Source organism: Pocillopora damicornis, chromosome 10 (assembly GCF_964200805.1).
Source record: "Pocillopora damicornis chromosome 10, jaPocDami1.2, whole genome shotgun sequence".
Lineage (NCBI taxonomy): Eukaryota > Metazoa > Cnidaria > Anthozoa > Scleractinia > Pocilloporidae > Pocillopora > Pocillopora damicornis.
The window spans coordinates 10,245,916-10,271,037 of record NC_142679.1 but is presented as its reverse complement, the minus strand read 5'-3'; the positions used below and the strand labels follow the sequence as shown (position 1 = coordinate 10,271,037).

General features: G+C 38.7%; 1 protein-coding gene, 1 long non-coding RNA gene and 2 pseudogenes across 2 annotated transcripts; 2 read left to right on the top strand and 2 right to left on the bottom strand.

Moving 5' to 3' along the window:
• Positions 1-2,894: 2,894 nt before the first annotated feature.
• Positions 2,895-3,967, top strand: LOC149038862 (uncharacterized; annotated as a pseudogene).
• Positions 3,968-4,052: 85 nt separating this feature from the next.
• LOC149038861 (uncharacterized) lies at positions 4,053-5,043 on the bottom strand. The gene has a single exon (XM_089183642.1). It carries the CDS (start codon positions 4,564-4,566, stop codon positions 4,300-4,302), a length of 267 nt encoding a protein of 88 aa, XP_089039768.1. The 5' UTR covers positions 4,567-5,043; the 3' UTR covers positions 4,053-4,299.
• A 6,898-nt stretch (positions 5,044-11,941) lies between these two features.
• LOC149038859 (uncharacterized) lies at positions 11,942-21,259 on the top strand. Its single transcript, XR_016180084.1, has 2 exons — positions 11,942-12,265; positions 21,074-21,259. It is a non-coding gene; the product is annotated as an uncharacterized LOC149038859 (long non-coding RNA).
• Positions 14,170-21,044, bottom strand: LOC149038860 (uncharacterized; annotated as a pseudogene).
• Positions 21,260-25,122: the final 3,863 nt, after the last annotated feature.

Below are 25,122 nucleotides of genomic sequence, written 5' to 3'. Positions count from 1 at the left end.
ATTTTTGCAAATATTTACCAAGCTCAATGCCTCTCTCCTAATTTTTCTTTGATCCAGTTACACCTGATGAAATATATAAAATCTTGTCTTTGTACTCATTTTCAGTCAAAAGCTTTAAATATAGTAGCTCTATTCTATCAAACCCGATAGCAAGTATTACGAATTTATCCATTCAAAAAAACCCTTCAAAGTTAAAACATGCTTCGATAGTTTCTGTCGATAAAGATGGTAATGAACTTGATCCTGGAAACTATAGACCTATTTCTCTCCTCTCTAACATAAACAGAATTTTTGAAAAATTAATGTATAATAGAATTAATAGTTTTAACATCAGGCATAACATTTTATGTTTATTGTATTTTGGGTTTCGCAAACATTGCTCCACGGAACATGCACTGCTAGATATTGTGGGTATAGTACAAAACTACATGGAAGACAAATTTTTATCCAGTGGCAGTTTAATTGATCTTTTGACACTGTTGACCAAAATATTTTGCTCTATGAACTACACCATTACGGAATATGTGGTATTATCAAACAAATGGTTCTGCTCATATCTAACATGGAGATTCTAAACAAAGCAAATTGAAACCAAGATCTTGAACAAGGAAGTGGTAGCTTGTGGTCTACCTCAAGGATCTGTTCTTGGTCCGCCATTATTCGTATTGTATATTAATGATACAATGTATCTCGACTACTTCAGTGAGTTTGAGTTCTTCCTTTCTGTAGATGACACCAATCTTTTGTATAAAGATATATCATTATCATAATTAGAATCCGTTGTCAATGAGGAGTTAACCAATGTCTGCAAATGGCTTTCTAAACCTTTAGAAATCTGGAAAGAAAACAATTTGTGAAGTTTCTTGGTGTCTTCACAACAATCTCTCATGGAAAGATGATGTAGCCAATGGGGCTGTGACATGTTACGTGACATGCCCTAATTTGTCAAACCCGTATTAAGAGATTCCCAGATGTTGGAAAAGCGTACTCATCCTGCCAATAAGGATGACTTGTCGTTAATCACAAGATCTCTCCTTTTTTGTCTGTTAAGTGCTCTCTGGCATATTAGGGACCTTACCGGGTATAGCTTTGATGATAGCGTTGATTGTCATGTTGATTTTTCGATTACAATCCACTGTTAAATGAACTACAGTGTCCTTTTGAATGATACATTAGTGAAAGTCTCACCTTAAGTCACAAGTCTACACAAATAACGCCTTTTATGTTTTTTTTCATCCAGCTAAGTTTGTGGATCATGTGAAAGTGCACAAACTAACAAAAAAGTAATTTACAAAGGTCATGATAGAACAGATCGCTACATCAATATAAACATTGAAGCAGGAAGTAAAGTGGGAACAAGCTTATTTCTTAAGTACCTTGCCCTTTAGAATGATATGCAAATGAAAAGTCTAACCTTCTTTAGTATAGGTTGCTCATGTCATAAGTCTACACAAATAACGCCTTCACTGCTATATATATCTTTTTCATCTGTATAGCTAAGTTTTCGGATTAAATGGAAGTGCACGAACTAACAGTCAAAACATTAATTTATAAAATCCCACCTCCTTTAGTATAGCCCACTTGAGTCACAAGTAAACACAAAGACTGTAAATGGTAGTTTATTTAGTCTTAATACTCAGTTTTTCTGTGAGGTTCAACCTGGAATTTTAAACAATTCAGTTTTAAAGCTTTGACATACGAATTGTAGGCAAACTGAGATATCAGACGTAGGCGAACAGATGGTAGGTGTAACGACCAGTAGGCGAAATGACCGGTTACTGGTTTCAACCCACCTGATTATATCCAAATCAAGAGTTGTGCCTACAAAAACTGTTTTGCGTCCAAGATTAGAGTTCCTTGCAGCTGTTATTAACTCACAGCAGCTGAAGTTTGTTGCAGAATCTCAAAGTAGACCAGGTGGTGTGCTGGACTGACAGCATTGATATGAAATGAGAAGGAACCTCTTTGCAAGGTCCTAGGGAAAGCTTTGTTGTCCTATGCAGAGTTAACAAAAATCCTTACCAGAATCGAAGCTGTCATTAACGCCAGAACCCTCATAGTAGTAAGTGATGATATCAGGGATCCTACACCCATAACACTTGCTCATCTTGCTCTTAGAATATCACTGTTTGACTTTCCTGACCATGAAGAGGTCCTGGTTAATGGAGACACAACAAGGCAATGTTACCTGTACCAACAGAGGCTTTTTAATCACTCCTGGAAGTGATGGCAAGGAGAGAATCTTCACCAGCTATTCATTCCACCAAAATGCTACAAAGAGCAACTAGCCCTAAGTATTAGTGATGTAGTCCTGATCTTTAAGGAAAAGGTATCCAGGCAGAAGTGACCAATGGGACAAGTTGAGAAACTGTTTCCCAGAAAGGATGGCCCTGTATGTACTGTTGAATTGAAGACACAGAAAGGAAAGCTTTGCAGACCCATTCAGAGGCTACATCAACTAGCGGTGAGTAAAGTTAAGATGGAGAAGCAAGGTAAGAACAAGGTTAAGGTGAGTACGGGGAACAAGAGATTGTCACCAGCCGTAAGAAGTCCAAATATAAATCTCCAATAGTATTGTAAAGGTGGGGAGGATGTTCAGGTCTGAACCCACAGTGGAGGAGTCATACAAGCTCCTGAGACTGAACATACAACTTAGCCACCCCTCCCTGGACACTATTGAGTTACTGTTGAGGTATTATATCACCGTATTCTTTGTTCATCAAAAACATGAGTGATCGCAAGTCAAAGATTTGGTTGTAGTCTATTTCGAGTTGTCCACTGAGAGTAAATAGAGAGTTTAAGATACCTGGACGGCTGACCTCGAAGACGTTAACATTGAGCACGAGGGACTGGGTCAATGACGACTACCTTGGCGGGAAACTTTTCACGTTAAGGAGCAGATTTCAAGCTGAGGACGACAACGTTTTATTCATCATGGCATCTTTAAGAAAGACTTGTGAAATGATTGTTATTGCTTACGCGGAAGGGCTATTGACGGATGAAGAGTCTATGTTTCTGTTTCTATTTATGTTTTTACTACGAGTATGAGGAATTTAACTTTGACGAAAACATCAGTGAAGCCGAATGTAAAGCGGAGTTTAGGTTTGAAAGAGGAGATATCGAACGTCTCGCTGATGTTCTTCAATTACCGCCCACCTTTACGTGTCCACAAGGCAGTGTTTGCGACCAAATAGAGGGCCTTTGCACACTCCTTCGTCACCTCGCATATCCATGTCGTTACACTGACATGACCAGCAGATTTGCAAAACCAGTTCCTGTTTTGTGTATGGTATCGAACATAGTGCTCAACTATATCTTCGATCTGCATCATCACAGAATCACAACCTGGAATAATTCCATCTTGAATCCATTTGCTATCCAACAATACTCTGATGCTGTGTCTGACAAGGGTGCTGCCCTTAACAACTGTTTTGGGTTTGTGGATGGAACTGTCCGCCCGATTTGCAGGCCGGGGGAACACCAACGGCTTGTTTATAACGGGCACAAGAGGGTACATGCCCTTAAATTTATCAGTTGAACAATTGGTTTTTTAGAGGGAAAGAAGCATGATGCTGCCATGTTGGCCGACTCTAATTTTCTCACCGCTTTGGAGCACAATGCTGTATCCCCAACTGGCCAACAGATGTGCATATATGGAGACCTCGCCTATCCTTTAAGGGTAAATCTCATGGCACGGTTCAGAGGGGCCGCCCTGACAGCGCAAATGGAAGCCTTCAATGATTCTATGTCGAATGTGCGTACATCAGTCGAGTGGTTGTTTGGAGACATTGTGGAGTATTTCAAGTTTATGGACTTTAAAAAAAACCTTAAAATAGGTCTAAGCTCGATCGGAAAATTGTATGTCGTGTGTGCCCTGTTAAGAAATGCGTTAACTTGCCTTTACGGAAATTCAACTTCAAGTTTTTTCGAGCTGGATCCTCCCACAATGGAGGAATACTTCTCTTGAACAATTTTAAGTCATCTTTCCACAAACTGCTGACCAAAAATTGAGCTCTGAAATCAGTTAAAGGTAGTTAAACAACGTTTCGATAATTCATCGATTTTTTTGCGAAGATAAAGGAATCAAACACTTTATTAACAGTCAAATATTATTCAAGCACAATCTTAAAAGAATAAACAAAGCTGCCGAGATAACAAGATAAAGGCTGTAATTACACTCACTGTTAAAGTAGAAAGGCTCAGTAGTCCGACCTCAGTGTTTACCAATTTTAATAGATAAACACAAATTAACATAGCTGTACCGAGCTACTTTGAAAGACAGTTACAGCCATTGTAAAGTCACTTGTTCACCAGTTTCGACAGTAGCTCCATCATGTTTTGTTGTTGCTGCTGCATCAATTGCATCATCTCCCTTTGCTGCTCAAACGATCGCGCTGTCTCCTTTTCTTTAAGCTCTAACTCTCTCTTCCTGATTTCAAGCTCTAGCTGAGATTTTTCACTGAGAAAGTCAATGGAATCATTGCCTCCTCTTCTCTTTTTCTTCTTAGGTTCCATGGGAGCTTCATCTCCGGCAATTCTTGATTTGGTCTGACCATAGCTCTCCATCGCTTTTGTTCGAATTTCTTGTGCTTTGTGCTTGTTTTATTCTTCTTTGGCTTGCTTGGATTCTTTCTCTTCAACCAGGAAAGATTCTTCGAAAGAGCAAATCTCTTCTAGGGCTTGTTCGAGCTCCGAAGTGGGTTCCACGTCAGTCCCCGACGAATTTTCCTCCTCTCGAATTTTACACTTAGACTTTTCCTTGATCAATTTGAATCGCTCTCTTACAGATCACTTGTTTACACGGAATTCGGCGGTCTCACAGGTATTAAGGTGATTCGAAATTTCTTACCAAATTTTGCCTCTTTGGACCAGTCTTTCTTTGAATTTGTATGGCTGACAGACGAGTATTTCCCGGCAGAGAAGGAGATCGTGCTCTTCCTTTCATTCCATGCTCGTGCACATCACTTCTACAATTTTAACCACCTTGCCAGTAGTTTTATTGCCCAAAACAAAAAAGTGACAAACAATGTTCACCTAATGAAGTTCGAAAATCTAAAAACATGCGGAAGTTTATGGGGAAATAATAGTAACAGTACTCACGTTGACTGGTGGATGGCAAAACACCACTTCTCACGTCCTCGACACAAACAGGACTGCAATCCGCGTGGATCAGGCATGCGCATTGTCGTCTACACGCGAAATTTACTTCCGGTCAGCCGTCCTCGAGGTCAACCGTCCAGGTATCTTAAACTCTCTAATGTGTGATACGTGGAAATGAAGCCAAAACATGTTGAACTGAACATGCAAAAAAACACAACTGTGCACCATGAAGAAGCACTAGAGAGAACAGCAAAATGAAGCTGGTGGGCAAGGTGAGCTTTGGTTTTACACTAAATTCGAAATAAGCCTTATGTGCATCACTTGGCCAGTCTCTGTATATCTGTATGAGTTCACGCAGTACACTGTGATGAAAGGCCCAAACGGCTGCACCGTGATGGAAAGAATGACCTTGAAAGGATGAAACGTTTGGGAGACCAGCAGCAGCAATCACCTGACAGGACACAGCAATAAAATGAGCCTGGGTGAGGATGGTGGGGCAGTAATGACTGGAACAAGGTACTATATTGCCAAACCGCACCACTGAATAGAATGTAAATAAAAAGGCACAAAATAGTATGCACGAAAGAGGATCATTCACGAAATCTAAAACCTTAGAATCTGACCCAAACCATCAGGAGTGACTAGGGAGCTCTACATGGGGTGTGTGGCACGTTATGCACAATGCTACCTAACATCAGCAAGGGGAGAAAATCCTTTTTGAGAGGAAAATCTAGTGCTGAAACAAATGTAGTGGTTAAACCACAAACATACACTTACAAATAGTGGGGTGCTAAACATATAACTACGAAATTGCACATAAAGGCAAATAGTATCCAACATAGCTGATGTTGGTGTGAATAAAAATATGTACAAAATAACCAAAAGGGTTTACATGGGGTTCTTAAATTTGGCAGAACAAAGTATGTACTTCAAATCCTTTCTCAATGGAGATAATGCTAACAAATCTACAATAAAAACAAACAAAAAGGATCCATTAAAAAGGACTGTCTAAATGAAACAAGGTAATTGGCACTGAAACTGCAACAAGTTATGCACTTTGAACACGTTTCAAGAGTTGTTACCTTGTATGCGAGGTCACATTCCAGCATGAAAGTACATCAGCTTCCCTGTTCAAGACTCCAGGAAGGTGAACTGCTTGAATCTCAAACTCATGTGTTGCCGCTAAGAAACAGACTTTGTGCAAAAAAAGAATTAATAGAGGCAGTCAGACATCAGCCCAAGTTCAGTGCAGTGACTGTGTTGTGTTCAAGACTGGCTCTTTTGCTTTGTCTACTTCACCCTTGGTTTGCCCAATAGCATCGACAGTTGGAGCCTGGAGCGGATCTCCTGGTTGCAATGCTATATCTTTAGGGTTTGGAGTAAGTTGCCATGGGTTTCATCTCACTGCAGCAGGAGGTCTTGCTAAAAACTGCCATATTCTCCTGAAGGTCGGGGATGTGTACACTATTGTCTGGTAAGAGATTGCTCAGTTCGTTAGCTGTATGTCCCTGGTTGCTTAGTCTTGATCTTCTTTTCCATCTCACAGAGTTTAGGTAACTCCAGCCACTGAGGTATAAGTTTGGACAGAATTGTGGGGAGAGTAGTTGGTAATCTCCTTCCCACGCATAGCTCAGTTGAGCTAAAGCCATTTTCCAGTGGAGTGGCTCTGTGAGCTAGTAGTGCTTCATGCAGATCTTCTGCCTTCGTAAGAAGGTTCTTCATCAATTTTACTGTGTGTTCTGCTTCTCCGTGGCTGTTCGTCACTTGAAAATTTGGCAGAAGAATATTGAGGACCATTGTCTAAAATTACTGTTTCAGGAATTTCACGATGTGTAAAGATTTCTTTTCAGGTGATTGTTTACTTGTGCAGTTGACTTTCAAAGTACTCTGATCGCACGGTAGGGAATAAAGTAATTTACATTCAGTATGAACTCGTCAGCTTTCCATTCGAATAAATCTGTGCCAATATGAATATGTTTGCTTCTGAAACCAAGCAAACAAGATTTTTAAGCTTTGCATTTAAACTTATTGCCATTGTCGCCTGTCTTAAATTAAGGAAAGCTACGTTTGTGGTCTGGAACTCTTCCTTCATTTACTTCAGATAAGTCAGCTGCGGTTGGATTACTTTGGAGAATTTAATCTTTGTTTCAAGATCTCAGTGGATTTTGCTTCTGCAATTACTTGATCTAAGTCAAGCTGTCATTGGCCATCAATCTTCACCTTAGCTACAAATTGCCAAATTTGGCCACTATTTACATGTGAGCCATTTGATCCTGTAGATCCCCATAAGATCAAACGTCAGCCTGTTTCTGGAGATCTTCCATAAATGGCATAACCCCTTCTTTTTCTTATTAAAAGCATCACACAAATTGCGTTCTGTTGAAAACTAAAGCCACTTTACCCTTGAGGTCTTCCTTAAACCTTTGTTTAACATTAATGAAAGTGTTTTCCTCACTGAGCAGCTTGAAACTTTTTGTTTATTTATTTATTTATAATAACTTCATTTGCCTAAATAATAAGATAATAATAATAATATAAAAAGAAGCAGAGATGATAATTAAAACATATTTACAGACAGATAAAAAACAAAGATAACATCGAGATGCAAAATGGCAAAAAGGGTCAAGCCAGAGAGGAACTAAATCCTCATTCACTGCAGCCCCCAGAATAAAGGCAAAATATAAAGGTAAAAATTATTTGAAAAAAAACTTAATTGATAAATAGATATTGGTGCAATATTATTGATATTATTTAAAACTGTGTTCTTTCAGTTTTTTTTTTAAATTTACCGGCAGAGCTAGAACCAATTATGTCATTTGGCAAGTCATTCCAGATTTTTATATATTTATACCAAAAAGAGTTCTTAAGGATATTTGTTCGAGCATAAGGCGTCCAGATTTTGACATTGTTGGTTAATCTCGTCCGACTATTGGAGAAAGTTAAGTAATTACATAAGTCTACTCTTGAAAAACCATTAATGAATTTGAATAATTGCACTAAACTAAGAAATTCACGACGCGAGTTGAGTGTTGGCCAGCCAAGATACTCCAAACGTTCACTATAGTCGATAGAACTACTAAGGATCCTCCTGGAAGCATTCCTTTGCACTCTTTCAAGCTTATCAGACAGATATTGTTGATGTGGATTCCACACAGGACAAGCATACTCAACAAATGGCCAAACCATAGACATATCCAATTGTTATTGCTTCAGAGCATTTTCCAAATGTGCGCTTTAGTAGGCCAAGTATCTTATTTGCTTTAGCAGCAACAGAGAGAACATGCGGTTTTCAAGATAAGTCAGATGATATAATGACTCCAAGATATTTGTGTGTTTTAACCTGTTCGAGTGGGATTGAATTGATGTTGTACGAGCATGGTGTTACAGATCTAGATCTTGTGATTCTCATACATTTGCACTTAGTTGCTTTAAGTTTCAAAAGCCAATTTTTACACCAGTCTTCGATCTGAGACAAGCTTTCACACACAGGTTGATGAACAGATGATGGCTGATCTGAGTTAAACAATAGAGTATCATCGGCAAACATTTCACTTGAGCACGATAGGTTCTCAGTCATATCATTGACATACAACAAGAACAACATTGGCCCAACAATACTTCCCTGAGGGACACCAGAGTAAACCATGGACCAGTCTGAGCTTTCACCTTCCAGAACAACACATTGGAAACGATCTTGCAGGAAATCACCTAGCCACTTGAGAATCTGACCATTGACACCATATCGGCCAAGCTTAGAGATGAGATGTTTGTGTGGGACTGACTCAAACGCTTTCTCAAAGTCCAGGAAGACGACATCTGATGTTTTGTTTTTATCTAAGGCTGATGCCCAGGAGTGAAATAGGCGAATAAGTTGGGATGTTAAGGAAAAACCAGCTCGAAAGCCATATTGATGAGGGCTTAACAAGTCATGATCTTCTAGATGAGCCATAATATGTCTTGTGACTAGCTTCTCTAGGGTCTTAACTACAAGCGATGTTAGAGAAATTGGACGATAGTTAGAAACATATTCTTTACCACCATTTTTGTAAACTGGGGTGATGTTGGCACACTTCCAGTCACGAGGCAGTTTTTCCTTTTCTTGAAACTTTGATAAACATTGGTGGCATTACTTCCCTTACCATAAATAAGTATGGTGATACACACCCTATCTGACAGCCCATCATATTGCATTGCTGCTTTGAATAACTGATATAGTGAGATCCATCTGTTCTAATTCTGTTTCGGGGTTGAAAGTCACTGGTGGAGGAATATGAAATTCGCTGCCGTAGTAGCCATCATTCCACTTTGTGAGTCACCCATTTGGCTTTTTTCCTGTAAAACACTTGCTCCTTCAGTAACAGAAGCCTCACTTGTTGCACTCATTCACGCAAATTCTTGGTCTTTCGAATTTAACCAGCAAAATTAACTCTACTGGAGAGTCCTAGTGGATCCCACTTCTACGCCATGTGTTGTTATGGAACCAACAATGAGTAGACTGCAAACGGGTATGAGAATATGCTTTAATGAGAAAAGGTGATTGCAGGGAGCTGGCCAGTGTCTAACGAAATACTATATGTGCAATCTAGTGTCATGTTGTATGAGCTTGGTTACCTAGTTAAGTGGATTAAGGCCTAATCCCTCCACAGCTGTCGGCTTATCCTACAGTGCTCACTACTTAGAAGCCAAGATGTTAAACAACTTTCCTTTTTACAGAATGAGGCAGGTCCACTGCAAAACTGTATGCATGTTTCCATGAAATGAAGTTCCCATCATTAGAGGAAATCTAAGTGTCAAAGGCAATTACTTTACAACTACTCTACTGGAGTCAAGCATCTAGAGTCTTATGCATAGAGTTCATAAAGTCTTACCCACTGTGTGACAAGTTTTCCTCTCTAAGTCAAAACTGAAGTGAAAAAAAAACATAGAACATCTACACAAGCCAGTGTTAGATACCCAATAGCAATACTTCAGTCAGGAATTTTAACTATTTGTAGTTTCCAATTTCCAATCTGTAGACTAAATGGGAAAACATTTGGTTTAAAGCACTCCTTTCACCCTCGAAACGAATCCATGACTTCCAAAAGGAAATCAGTATTTGTGTGGCCAGATTACAAACTTGTGGCTTTGCAAAAGCCAACCAATCTCTCTTGCTCTACTGTCATCTTCTTCTTGCCAAAATTAAATTGAATATTCAAACTAGACCGTGGCTTTAGTGGTCTCTCTTTACGTCTCTTGTTGTAGACTTTTTGTTGCTCATACTTTGCTTTTTCCACATGAAGTTTGCTTCTTGGAGTAACACGTGCTGCAGTGAAGGCCACATTCTTTACTAGGTGACTGAGGTTTAGTATCTTTTTTTTAATAAAGCAGAATCTACAGCTTAAAGATTTAAGTGAGCTAAGTAAGTATTTATTATAATGGCAAAACGTTTTTGAAGTTTCAGTTTAGAATGAGGGTATGGTAGAATAAAAGTAACATGAAATTTTGAGACTCATTTTGACTATGTAGTTTCTTCTAATGTGGCAGCCATTTAGCCGGAGTGAGCCCTCTAGGGTTAACAATTATCAAGGAAACCTCTATTCGACCTCATCATCCAAAGATTCAACTAACATTAAACAACCAGTGACACCACCCTCATTCAACAGCACCCCATCCTCCAGCAAAATAGCACGCAAAATACAACATTGTCACCCGACTCATGTTCCGCACAAATCAGCTAAATTTTAAACAAACTGTAATGGCATGGTCAATTGCACTGTCTCCAACTCTTCAACCAAATGTGATCCCACCTACATGTCAGCCAAATCTTCAACCTGGCACAGCACTTTCTGTAGCACTGTATTACCTGTACCATTTCCTATACTGCCAAATTCCCAACCACTAACCGGAAAGGGGGGAGGAGGCTAAAGCAAAGAAGCAGCTGCCAGGCTCTAGGTGCAAAGCAAGGTGGCACATCAAACACATCTTTCATCAAAATACACAACTCTTGTCATGCCTCTGTCTTAAGCAGCCTCTTTTCAGTTTGTGTTGCCAAACAATTATCTCTAACTCAGACTTTTATGAAATACAGCAACAAACTGTATTTCAGCTCATTTTTAGCGGTAAAGTTTAAAGATTTCATAAACGTCTATTACCTTCCAATAGTAATAATACTTTACATGCAAGTTAAGAATTATCAACAAGCATGTTCGTTAATTTAACCAACGTTAAACAAAATTATCAAGTAATTAAGTCTTGAAAAAATACTTTCATCAAACCATGCCTTTGTGTGTCTATTGTCATCATTATATTTTAACAACAATAGGCAACAATAAGAAGGACACCAAACTCAATAAGTGTCAATGCAAAGTTGCAGGCAACAAGGTAGTATGTATGATAATGTGAACTAAAAAAAAATCAATCAGACTGCTGACTTTTTGATCCAACTACGCTATAAAGCCTGGTTTTCACTAGTGATGCAAGCACAAGCACAAGCACAAACGCAAGCGTAACAGCTCCTATTTAACAGTAAAATGGCCTTGACGCAAGCATAAACACAAGCACAAGCTCAATGTTACTACAGCAGTTTTGTAGTAAGTGATTAGTAAGGTCAGCGGTTGTCACCAATATGCCAGGTGACTGCTCAACCACGAGGGTGGCCATGTTTTTGTCTCATCACAAGTGTGATGCGTAGTTTTCCATCAATGCAAACCTCTGGCCATCTGCATTTGTAAAGGAGAACTTAAGTTGTTATCTGAAGATTAAAGTGTTGATCTTGTAAATAACAACGGTAGTATTTTTATCGTCGAAACTCCTTTGGACCTAGCAAGTGTGATGTTCAGAGGCAGCCACACACAAGGATCAAAAACTTTTCTTTCTCTAGTATTTATGCTTGTGCTTACCTTTGCGTATTCTGAGTAAAAACTGTCACACAAGCAAAAGGAAATCTACCACATTTGTTCTACATTAGGCTATGTCTGGCCAATTATAGCACTCGTTCCAGTTTCCCCCACCTCTGAGCACTTCCACAAAATGGTGGAGGCTGTCGCTGTAGAGTTTGATGAAAAGTTTTCTAAGGTTGTTCGGAACTATTTAGTCTTGTATGACAAGGGGTGTAAAGATTTTAAAGACAAAAACAAGAAAACACAAACGTGGACTCAATTGGGCAAGGAAATGGGCATGACAAAAGGTAATATCAATGATTTGTAGTTCTTTGATTCCCTAATGAAAAGTACAGACAAATGGTGGACGCCATTATTTCAATTCCGGATTCCTCACATCTTAAATTGTTTAATTCTCAAACATTTCGTTAAGTGGCTAGTTTACTGAGAATCTTTGTCAATCTCTAGGATGAGAAGGGAAGAGAATTGAGTAAACTATATATTTAAAATATATTTTTTTCTTAACTGGAGTAAAATTTCTCCACAGACAAGGTAGGCATATTTCCCAAACGTGCACAACAGTTTCGGCAGGGAAAACAAAAAAATCAAGGTTTCTGGGACAAGTCGCAACAATTTTATAGAGATAAATCAAATTTATCAGAAACGTATCCATACTTTCGATGTTGAATGAGGAACAAAATCATACTTTGAAACCGAGAGCATTGACATTTCTGATTCAAATGATGAAGGCAGTGACAAAGCTGGAAGTATAACCCCAGATATCGAGGCTGTGAGTGACACCTCTCAGCCACCAGTGAAACCCACACCAGCCAAAGTGACTAAAGCCGAGAGGCCTTCCTGGAAGTTCCACAAAAAATCCAGCACTGAGTCAAAAAAAACACAAAATGTTGCAAAAGAAGCAGAAATGGTATTAATTCAGTCACTTGTATTGCCAAGGACTATAGAAGTCAGGAAAAGGAAAAGGATTAAGATGAAATATTTGGTGATTTAAATCACATCCCAGCTAAAACAGTTGCCCCCTGACAAAAAAATTCTGGTGAAATGCAATTTGATATATGAACAAATGATGAGTTCAATCAGTGTAGGCTCACCGTATCAAATGTGCTCTTCAAATTACAGAGCAGAGCAACCATGGCAACCTTATTCATAATAAGAATCTAGAATAGATTCAACTTTGTAATATTTATTTTGGACACTTTTAGTATAACAGGTATTAAAATCAATTAAGTTAAAGTTTCAAATTATTGTTGTAATTGAACCCAAAATGTTTTTAATATTTCGACCTAAGGGTGAACAAAACGCTTATCAATTTGATTTTTTAACAGAATACTACTATTATTACAATAATAGGTAATATACGTCATTTTTGAGTGAAGATTTCAGATAATTGCAGTAATGTTACTTAAATGTAGCATAAACTTGAACGTAACATTATTTATTATGCAACTGGGCAAGTAAGTAGAAAAGTCTCATTATTGCTTCTGTGGTGGCATACTTGTCACAGGTATAGTTTTTAGTTTATATAGTGTGTCGTAGATCAAATATACTAAGCATTGAGGTGCTTGGCCGTTAGTCTGTTCTTTCATGGCTTTGGCTCAGCAAAGTGTCAGAGATACTTTTTTTTTGGAAGTTATATTTAATGATGATGTCTTGGAGTTTCATGATTGCATCCTCGATATCTTCTACAGTGTTGAGTAGTGTCAAACGTAATTATAAAAGCATATGGAGAATGCATAATTTGATGGATGCCATTGACACTTTGTAGATGTTGATGAGAGATTGTACAAATGCTCTTTACAAACTTGACAGGAAGAAAATATTGTCAACTTGATAAAAAATTTGAAGCTTGGAACAGTTTTCTTCTTTTTCAGTACTTTTAAACACTTTGACAAGTTTGTCTTATGGCCAGTCTGCATATGACACCTACATGTAAGCAATGTTGTTGCCTCTGAAAATAAATGTTATGATAAACAGAACCATAGTGTGGATTTATTAATCTATAAACTCAAACAATTTTCCAACCATTTATTTTGACTACTGTGTTCTCTAGAAGTAGCGAGTCTATAAAAAATATCAAATATATATCAAAACCCAGATGTATACAACTATGCAGCAACTGAGCCAGTACTTCTCACATATGCCCACTGCTAAAGCACCTCCCCTTGCTCAGAATTAAAGTAATCACTTAATAATAATAGTTAATCTTTATTGAGGATGCCAACATCACAGAAAGAGTGGTTTACAGAAGGGTCCTCTAAAGGTAACTACAAATCAATATAAATTACGTAAAAATGTAAATATAAATACAATCGAAAAATAAAACAGAAAAACATACATTATATTAAAAAATTAACACTAATTTAATTAAGCTAGTGCTGCATTAAAAAAAATTAAAATAAAGCTTTCTTGATACCACGCTTAAATTGACTTAAGGTGGGCACATCTCTTAGGGAAAGGGGTAAGGCATTCCAAGCGTCCGCTGCAAAATTTGATGTTATCCAGTGCCCCCATCTTCTTAATGCCTCTCAAATTTGAATAACATTACCTGTGTAACAAGAACCTCTCACTCTATTTAACCCAAGCAGTGCACCTGTGTCTGAGTCAGGCACTACACTTCTCCACTCTCAAGGCTTTATGTTTCCTGTTTGGTCCATGCAATCTACAAATCCAGATGGACAATACAAAGCTGTCTCAGTTTGCCTCAGGTAGCTGTGGAGACAAACAGTTGCTTGAACTATAAGCTCTACAATGTAAACAGATGCAGAAATTGGACCCTTAGACACCCTTCATCTTGCTCTTAAAATACCAAAGGTATTTTCTATTACCCTCCTTGCCCTGAATAGCCTATAATTAAATATCCTCTTGTGTTCAGTCAATGACTTCCCTGGATAGGGACATTGGAGCCATGACTTTAAGGCAAAGGCCTCATCTCCAACCGAAAAGTAAAGTAAAAGGGAAACATTACACCCTTTAAAGTTTTCACGTTTGGGGAAATTAATTGAACCATCTTCCATGGCTTTTCCCATGTCTGAATGTGATTAGACACCACTGTCATTATTGCCCCGATAGTCACCAATACAAGGCTGAAAAGGAGTATATAATTATAATAAAAAGATGCACTGTTATTTGGACATTTCATATTGACATGTTTTCCATCCATTGCACCAACGCAGTGAGGTAAATTCCACAGGTCTTCCAAATTCCTTTGGCACCCCACTGTACTGTGCAGCTTCTGTTTGGTTCCGATGACCTTCGTTAGCGAGGGACAACATCTTGGGTCTGAGTTTCTTCGAGATAACTATTCTCGTCCCTCTTGGTATCAACTGTTCAATGCTGCACAGTTCACTACTACGTGGGAGGTATCTTTTGAAAGCTAGCTGATCCCACGGTTTTCCATTTTAGCGTTCCTTGACTGCAAAGAGTTCTTCATCGATTTCTGAGGCCTTTTCCAATTCTCGTGCAGTCATAGCACAGGAGGGTCGCATTTATGGCTACAAATCTGAGATATTCTTCGGCTTCAGCTGAGTGACTGCTGCTGGTTTTGAGATTTCCCACTAGCCTTGAGAGGGGGTCAGCAATGTTACTCGGCCCAGGCTCATACTTGACCTTGAATTTGTATTGCTGCATTCATACCACCCATCTTTCAATGCGTGCACAAGCTTTTGACCTTGGGCCATAAACAACTTCCAGTGGCTTGTGATCTGTAACAAGATCAAATGGCACACCATCACATGGGGATGGAACTTTTCGAAGGCCCTACGAGCACCAGCGCCTCTTTCTCTGTCTGCGAATATCTTCTCTTGGTGTCTGTCAGACTGTAACTTGTATAGCAGATGACTCTTGATCCATTCTTCTGCTTTTGGGTCAGTACCGCTCCCAGTTCAACTGGACTGGCATCAGCAATTACTGGGGTTGGAGCATCTTTGTTGAAGTACCCCAAAGTCTCAAACGGGCCAATCACTCTTTTAGCTCCTGAAAGGCCTTCTTCTGTTCACCTCCGAACGTGAAGGGAGTTCCTGACTTTGTCAGGCAACGTAAGGGCTCAGAGATTGTTGCCAGGTCAGGTATGAAGTGGCCACAGTAGTTTACAAGCTCAAGAAGACTTCAGGTTACTGATACTGTCCAGGGTTCTCACGCCTCTTTCATGGCTTTAACCTTTTCTTCTGTGCAGCTGATCCCGTTCCTGGATAATACCATGCTAAAGAATGTGAGCTTATCCATGCTAAACTGGCACTTTTCTGCATTGAGGGTCAGTCCACGTTCCTTTAATCTCACAATGACTTTCTCCAACTGCAAATCATGTTCTTTCTGGTCTTTACCATGTACGATGATGTCACCAGAAATGTTCTCTTGCCCCTCTATACCCGCAAGTGCCGTCTGGACCTTGTACTGATACTGTTCAGAAGTAGAGTTAACACCAAATTATAGTCTCTAGTATCTGAACAGACCACAGTGGGTAGTAAACGTAGTAATCTCACGTGATTCTGGGGAAAGGGTATCCCCACTTAAGGTCAAATTTGGAGAATACTTTGCTGCCAATTAGGCTCTGAGTAATCTCATCAACAGTAGGGATTGGGTGTCTGGCTCTCCATATTGCCTCATAAGCCCTTCACATGTCAATGCAAAGACGGATGTTACCCCCTGACTTCGGGACAACAACAATTGGATTAACCCATGGTGTGGGTCCTTGTGCAGGTTCAATAATGTCTAGTTCAATGAGTTCTTTAATATTTTTTTACAACTTTGGTCTCATGCTGAATGGAGTCCTCTTGTTTGCGATTTCTCAGCGATTTCAACTGTACATGGAGGCTACAGGATCAATGAAGAAGCAAAGAAGCAATGAGTCACCATGTTGCTTCATCTCACGGGAGAAGAAGCACTCAAAATTCACAACACATTTTCATTATTGACCACAGAGCAAAAGCTCAACATCCTATTCGAAAAATTTGAGGACTATTGTAATCCAAATTGGAATATCACATTTGAACGACACAAATTCTTCATGCATGTTCAGGAAGCAACTGAAGGCATCAATTAGTATGTAACTGAGCTGCGCACCAAAGCAAGCACATGTGAATTCGGAGAGCTGTGTGAGAGCTTAATTTGAGATAAAATCGTCTGTGGAATAGTGTGCGATACAATGAGAAAAATTATTGCAAAAAACAAACTTAAGTCTTCAAACAGCCATCGATATGTGCAGAGCATTGGAGTTTTCAAAACACCAAACAAATTCCATCAACCCAGAATCAAAGAGTGTGAATTAGGTAAAATAGGAAAGCCACACCAGGTGGTAAATTCCTACCAAAGGAAGACAGACAGTGGACTACCAAAGGCATGTATGGGGTGTGGAAGACCTCATTCACTGAGAAAATGCAGAGCTTTTGGAAAATCTGTCGAAAATGCAAAAATCAAAACCACTTTGCATCTCAGTGTCTCTCAAAGAGTGTTCTTTGAATCTGTCCTGATTCAAAACATTTGAACTGAGCAGTGAAGAGAGAACGCTTCCAACTTCCAACTTCCAACTTCCAACAGCTGCTGAGATAACAGGCAAGTCAATTGATGCGAAAGTATGCAGCAGATTCGGATGCCAAAGATGGCTTCTGACATGTAAAGCTAGACTATCCCACCATTTGGTGGTTTCAAATTTAATTGGTTACCGTTTTTCTTGGTTCTATACAATCCGAGATTGAGCTAATAACAAGAAGCAGTTGAACCACATCAACACGGTGCGCTGTTTTGTTTAATCACGTTTAGTGCTACTAATTTACACTAAATATTTGCCTATCCTTTTTAAATGGTCACTTCTTTGATTTGCAATTTGACGAAGTTCTAGACTGTATTGAAACGTTGTTTTCCAGCAATTATCGGCGCATTGACGTATGATGTTATTGGCCATGTGCAGTTTTCGTTCCTGACTGCAATCATCAATCGGGAAGTCATGTGTCATTTTTTTCATTTTCCAAAGGATGAGAAACAACATAAAGGCAATAGAAGGCAATACCTTAGCCTAGTTCAAATGTATAAGATTATATTTGGTTACTGTGATATCAATTGCCATCATTACTTTGATATTATTGGAATAACTCAAACTAGAAGTAAGCATGAGTATAAAATAAGGCCTAAAGTTGCTCGTACAAATTATTTTAGATATTCTTTTTTAATAGATATATTAACGATTGGAACTGTTTGCCTTCTGAAGTAATGTCATCCCCTAGCCTTCAGTCTGTTAAAGTTTCACTAATTAAGTACCTCCGCTCATAATTACCCCAAATACCAGGTTTTTTTTTGTTATAGTTTTTTTTTTTGGAGGGTATGTCTTAGCATGGGAATTTAGTTTCCCCCTACTACCGTCCTGTCAACCATTTTTGTACTTTTGTTCGATGTATGGTTACAAACTGTGATTAAAGATTCAGGATTAAAGATAAATGCTTAGAGGAACTCATCAGGGAAGTTTCAAACAATATCTTGTGGATATTGTTTCACTTGAACAATGGTCGGTGCTTTGATAATCACAAAACTTGCCTCTCAGGATGGAGAGCCTGATCCTAATTCCAGCTCTAGAGTATGTAGCTGTCATTTCTGCGATGGAAAAAAAAGATTCTTGAACCCAGATTATTCACCAGGAATGTTATTAAGATATTTGCATCGACTTCTCTGTGTTTACGAATAACACTGAGTGAATGAAGATTTTAGGTATATGAAACTTCATATATTTGCACTGCGGTGGAGAGATGAAATTAAGAGATCCTCGCAGCTAAGAACACTACTGAAACGAGTAGTTGTAAATAGGACCTGAAAAAATTCAGGCCCGTACGGGATTTGAACCCACGACCTCTGCGATACCGGTGCAGCGCTCTACCAATTGAGCTAACAAGCCAACTGGGAGCTGGTCAATGAATTGGGTCCAAATAAACATCAAAGTGAATGAAGATTTTAGATATATGAAAATTCATATATTTCCACTGCGGTGGAGAGATGAAATTAAGAGATCCTCGCAGCTAAGAACACTACTGAAACGAGTAGTTGTAAATAGGACCTGAAAAAATTCAGGCCCGTGCGGGATTTGAACCCACGACCTCTGCGATACCGGTGCAGCGCTCTACCAATTGAGCTAACAAGCCAACTGGGAGCTGGTCAATGAATTGGGTCCAAATAAACATCAAAGTGAATGAAGATTTTAGATATATGAAAATTCATATATTTGCACTGCGGTGGAGAGATGAAATTAAGAGATCCTTGCAGCTAAGAACACTACTGAAACGAGTAGTTGTAAATAGGACCTGAAAAAATTCAGGCCCGTACGGGATTTGAACCCATGACCTCTGCGATACCAGTGCAGCACTCTACCAATTGAGCTAACAAGCCAACTGGGAGCTGGTCAATGAATTGGGTCCTATTTACAACTACTAGCTCAAATAGCTCAATTGGTAGAGCGCTGCATCGGACAATATTAACTATTACTATGGGAAAGTTAATTCTATTAAGTTGGAAGATCAGGTATTTATTAAACTAATAAAACTGAGACAAAACTATACCAACCTGTACCTGGCACAATTTTTTTGTATCAAACCCGATGATTCAAAGATTGAGGCAATTCTCAACTTGCCATTGCCGCAAAACAAGAAGGATGTGGAGTGCCTGCTAGGCATGGTAACTTGCCTAAGTAAGTTTATCTCAAACATGAGCACTAAAACTGAACTGCTTAGAGTCCTACTAAAGCAAAAGATACATTGGCACTAGGAGGAGCAGCAAGAAAAAGCTTAATGAAATTGAGAAGGTCGAAACCTAAAAACCAGTACTAAGCTACTATGATGTGAACAAGACTGTAAAGCTTTCAGTAGATGCATCCCAATCAGGACTTGGAGCTGTCTTACTTCAAGATAATCAGCCTGTGGTATATGCATCAAAATCCCGGACTGATTGCCAGAAAGGACATGCACAGATTGAGAAGGTAACACCAGCAATAGCATTTGGATGTGAGTGCTTTCATCAGTATCTGTACGGCAAAGAAATAGAAGTAGAATCTGATCACAAGCCACTTGAAGCGATATTTGCCAGACTACTGCCCAGAATTCAACACTTACTGCTTTGATAGCAACACTACCGCCTTAAAGTGAAGTATGTCCCTGGAAAACAAATGTTCATTGCTGATGCTCTATCCAGAGCCCACCAGTAGACCACTTACACTAAGAAAAGAAAATGCAAATCCATCTCCTAGTTGCCAAATTTCCAATTTCAGAGCAAAAATTGAAAGAGTTTCAAGAAGCAACAAAAGCATACCCAACCCTTTAGACAGTTGTACAGCTGACCAAGCAAGGATGGCCTGACCACAAACATAAAACACCTCCTGATGCAAGACCAAACTGGAGTTTCAAAGAAGAAATCCATGACGCTGACAGAATTCTCTTCAAAAATCACAAAATGATTGTTTCAGAATGGCTGAGGACCGACATGCTTAAAAGAATTCACGAAAGCCACCTTGGGATTGAAAAGAGCAGACAAAGGCTGCTAAGTCATTCATTAAACATAATATTTCCACATTGAGTATTTCAGCAGTTTTCAGGAGTGAATTTGTTTAGTGTCTTGGTGGGCGTGTGCATTCGATGTGTATGCATTACGTAGCTCTATTAGATGGTGTGCACAATACCAAAGGGAGTGAACCTCCTTAAAGGCAATGTAAAAAGAGAACCTACTGAATAGCCACAGCATAAAAATGCCTCGATACAATTTTACTGGTCCAATTAGAAAAATTATGGCGGCCAAAGCTCTGGTGTCTGACTCCATCAGGACCTCCATTTTTTATTAAGGTGTCAGATCAATATCAGTATCTGGGCAACAGCCCACCTACTCCTCCCCTAACCCAACACTAACCCTTACTTGTTATCAATTGACTGTTGTTGGGTTAAGGGAGGGGTAGGTGGGCAGTTGCCCAGATACTGATATTGATCCAAGGTGTCCACTTTATATCAGTTCATTTTTACAGAAATGTAGGAAGGAAACTGCGGACTCACCAAGGCTCATGCCTGCTTCATACATGCTCTCCGGTTTTTCTGTAATTTCAAACATTGCTCACCTATGCTTTTATAATTCGATAGGGAAGTAAACCAGAGCCATTGTTAGCTCTGATAACAAGGACCCAATTGCGATAGATGCAGATGAGACTGGTAGCCTCAGTGAATTTGATGACGTTAAAGTAGAAGTCTGTGAAGGAGACAGAATTTGCAGCAAGACAATGGAGAGGTCCTCTTGTCGCATGGATGAAAAAGGGAACAATGGTCCTGAAAGTCCTCAACCGATGTTGGGAAGAGCTATCAGGGACTTTAAGAAGTGACACTTCGCAGATGGCTATGGTGACTGGAAGTAAAAATGGTTCTGCAAAATATTTCAATGTGCATGCATGTAATTTACTCTTCCCCTTCTCTCCACCATAGCGTGTTGAATATAACAGCAAAACCATCATCTTTGCACTGTAGTAAGTATACAGGTGTGGGTTTTTGTCCTTATTCTTAAAATAACGTGGCTAGTTTTAATTTCTTAATGTAAAGCAATGTTATTGACTTTGTTCTGACGAAAAAATTAAGAATGAGCTGGCATCCTTCTATATTTTCAATAGCTTTCTGTTGGCATGTCATCCTCCAAAGGAGGTGCAGTAACTCCTGCAGCTGAAAACAAGGGATCCAGCCGGTACGTCAAATCCTAAACATTACATTAATATACCTGTCTCATTACACGAGGCACTATATCTAAATCTTTATGGTAATATCTGTGCTTTCCCACTGGCTAGGTTTTTGAAATAACTAGAATCTGACCTCATCATTATATTTTCACTTGGCAGTCAAAAGAAAAGCAATGATGGCCAAATGTAGCATGTTAACTTTCTTTAATGTGGACTGTTCACTGAAAAAAAAAGAAACAAACGACTACAGGCATGCCATGTTTAATCCAGGTTTAGTTTCCCTTTTTGTTTTGACAAGTGCAAGTCATAATCCCCCATTATAATGTAGTTATGGCATTTTAATGTAGTCTAAAATATTTAGGATGAAATTTTTTCATCGTTTTTAGATTTGTGGAACTCCTTTATGAAATACCAGTATAAAGTAATAGTAGTTACACTTTTTTTCGAGTTCTAAGTTATGCAGGTGTGTGAGGTAGAATCTCACTTTAAGAGGGTTTTTTTTCTTGATTTGACTAGACTGGAAGCTACTATGTCATAAGCTGCTAGAAATGTTTCCTTAACACTATAGTCAATCTTCTTAACACAGACATTCCTCTAAGGTGGACACCTCTCTAAGGCAGACAGCTAAAGCTGGTCCTGAATGTCTGGCTTAGAGAGAGTTCACTGTTTATTGTAGATACTAGTTTAACTAAGGGCCTATAGCCATGTGCTAGAACAAAGTTGTCCCTGGTAGGGGGGTAGCCGTCCCTCCAAGTCATCTTTTACCAAGTATTTATATGAAAAAAAATGTCTCTACTGACTGAGCCAAAAAATAAGTCATAGCCTGGAATTTCCAGAGTCTGGAAATAGTTGGTTTTTAAACATCCAAAATTGATGATATAAGGAAAGTTAGCTTCGCAATTACTTTACTGCTACCATTACAGAATTATCGTTGTCGCTAACTAGTAATTTTGTTTTGGCCAGTAGTAGAGTTCACACATTCTCTATGCATATGTGTCCTGACTTCACAATTTTTTCTCAGGCTCCATAATATATAATTTGGCCTTTAATTTGTGTCTATTTCAGGCCAATGGAGTGCACCCAAGAGCATGACATTCATCTGTGTAGAGAGATAATAGTGGTAGAGCCATTTTAGTTTAGAAAGGTACCGTGGCCAGAGGACAGCTTTGGACTAAATAGCAAGAGTCCTTAAATAACCGCAAGGAGCTCAAGTTTAGAGTAGGGATGAGAAGTATGAGAGAAAGGTTCGGTGATATACAAAAAGAGTATCTAAAGAAGAACAGAACAGATGAGCGTAGCAGTGGTACATCAATTGACATCACTGAGCAAGACCAGCTATTAGAAGAAATTACAGAGAAAGAGAAGGCAGCAGAAGAGAATAGAGAATATGATAAGAACAAAAAGTAGAGGCAGATACAGCAAAAGCTGAGGAAGCAAGGAGAGTTGCTGTGGAGCACATAGGACAGACAAAGAAGTGGCAGAAAGACGAGGGAAAGAATCAGGGGGAGAGAAAGCGGTCAGGGAGGAGTTGAGGTGATACACTTGAGTATTTAAGAGAGAAGTGCAAAATGGAAAAAAACATCGAGGGAGAGAGAGTTAGAGATAAAAAAAATGCGGAGCGTGAAAATCAGGCTAAGAGAGCCAAAGAACAACAAAGTCAGATGCAAGAAATGAGCCATGTCATGCAGCAGCAACAGTAACAGAATCAAAACATGCAAACTCTACGCCTTCAGCAACAACAGCAGCAAAGGCAAGCCATGATAGCTCTCATTGCAAGACTGACTAAGAAAACTAGTTAATGTTTGTTGAATTGTTGTTTGCACATTACATCCACAGGTCTGAATTTAACAGCCTTGATTTGACAAACCTGTTTCTCTCAGTTTAGCTTGCTCTTCAGGTTTTCAATTTCAGAAGAGGCTGTCTTTTTATCGTACAATATTTGAAAACACAGTAATGTAATAACCAGAAGAATGGCTCAAGTTCCGTTTCCTTTATGATCCTGTTGGACCACATGTGGTACAGCATTTTATTATATACCACGAAAATACTACAAATTAATGTGCATGATTTTAGAAAAACATTAGTTGCACTCACTAAGGGTTTTAAATCTGTAAAAGGGTGTACTTTTAAGAATAAATATGATGTTTTTCAGCATAATGACTTATTTTCATGTGTATGCTTACCGGTTTTCCTCGGGAAGGATTTTTTGCTCTTTAATGACGTCATTGTTTAAAGGGGTAGGGGTGATTAATAATTTAAATTATTGAAGGGGTGATTATTTCACAGTTCATACCCTCAATATTTTTCTTAGCCTTCAGTGTAGGCATATTTTGGACAAGTAAGTGCATTTCTTTTGTATTGAATGTTTAAGTTGCCATCTTAGATTATAAAAACAGTAGGGAGGTTTGGTAAGGGAAAAAAGGGCTAGGGGAGTAGGAGTGAGGCTCAAAATGGGGGAGGGTAAAGGGAGCTCTCTTCTGCCAGCCCTCCTGTTTCTGCCCTCCATGTTTTGTAAATCCAAAGCAGTTGCAAAACACTCGATTGATGTAAACCATCAAACCTTTATGCAGGCTAAAGTTTTGGTCATTATTCCATTTAATCATTATGTAATCCCTTAAACGCTCTAAAATGATCTATCTTCAAAGAGCAGGAAAATATCGGTTGTGTTGATTAGAAAGCTCTGAGGAATAAGAGTAAAAATAATATGTGAATGTGTGCAGAAAAATTTGTCATGAAACCTATACTTTTGTAAGTTTTCTGTAGTAGTAAGCATTTAAGTATCGAAGTTTTTTTCCTATCCAAGTTGTTAAGTTTTAATTTTACATGGAGAGGGTGAAAGAAAGCAGAGGTGCAATTATTTGAGGGAGAAAGGTGATGCTTGGAATAATTCAAATTGGTGATTACTTGAAATATCTTTCACCAAAAATTTCAATGTTAGTCTTAACCAGACTGAAAGTCAAGGCCATACATGGTCTATGCAAAAATCTATGGGTACTACCAAGCAAAGTAATAGGGGAATATGAAACATTAATTGTACACTTAGGCTTTTTTCACATTATGTTCACATTATTTTTGGAAACTAGCCGTGCAATCATGTACACGCAAAGATAAATTCATTTAAAAAGGTCAAGGCCATTACTTGAGTCATGGTGTTTGGCTAATTTGACAAAAAAGGCTCAGTCATCACCTTTTTACATGTGATTGGCTTGTATCAAAAAAAGTTAAAATAATTTCAGAAAGCCACAGTGTTCAATGTTCAAGTGTCCTCAATGTAAATATTTACATGTACGATACTTTTTAAATTTCACCAAAAATACTTCTGACCTTGAAATTCCTCATACAATGCCTTGAACTATTATTTCAATGTCATGATTTTCTTCTAAGAGTACACTGAAAGGATTGAAAATAATATTTCTATTTCGTTCTCGACAAACAATGTTGATAAATCAGAAATGTGTTACAATGCGT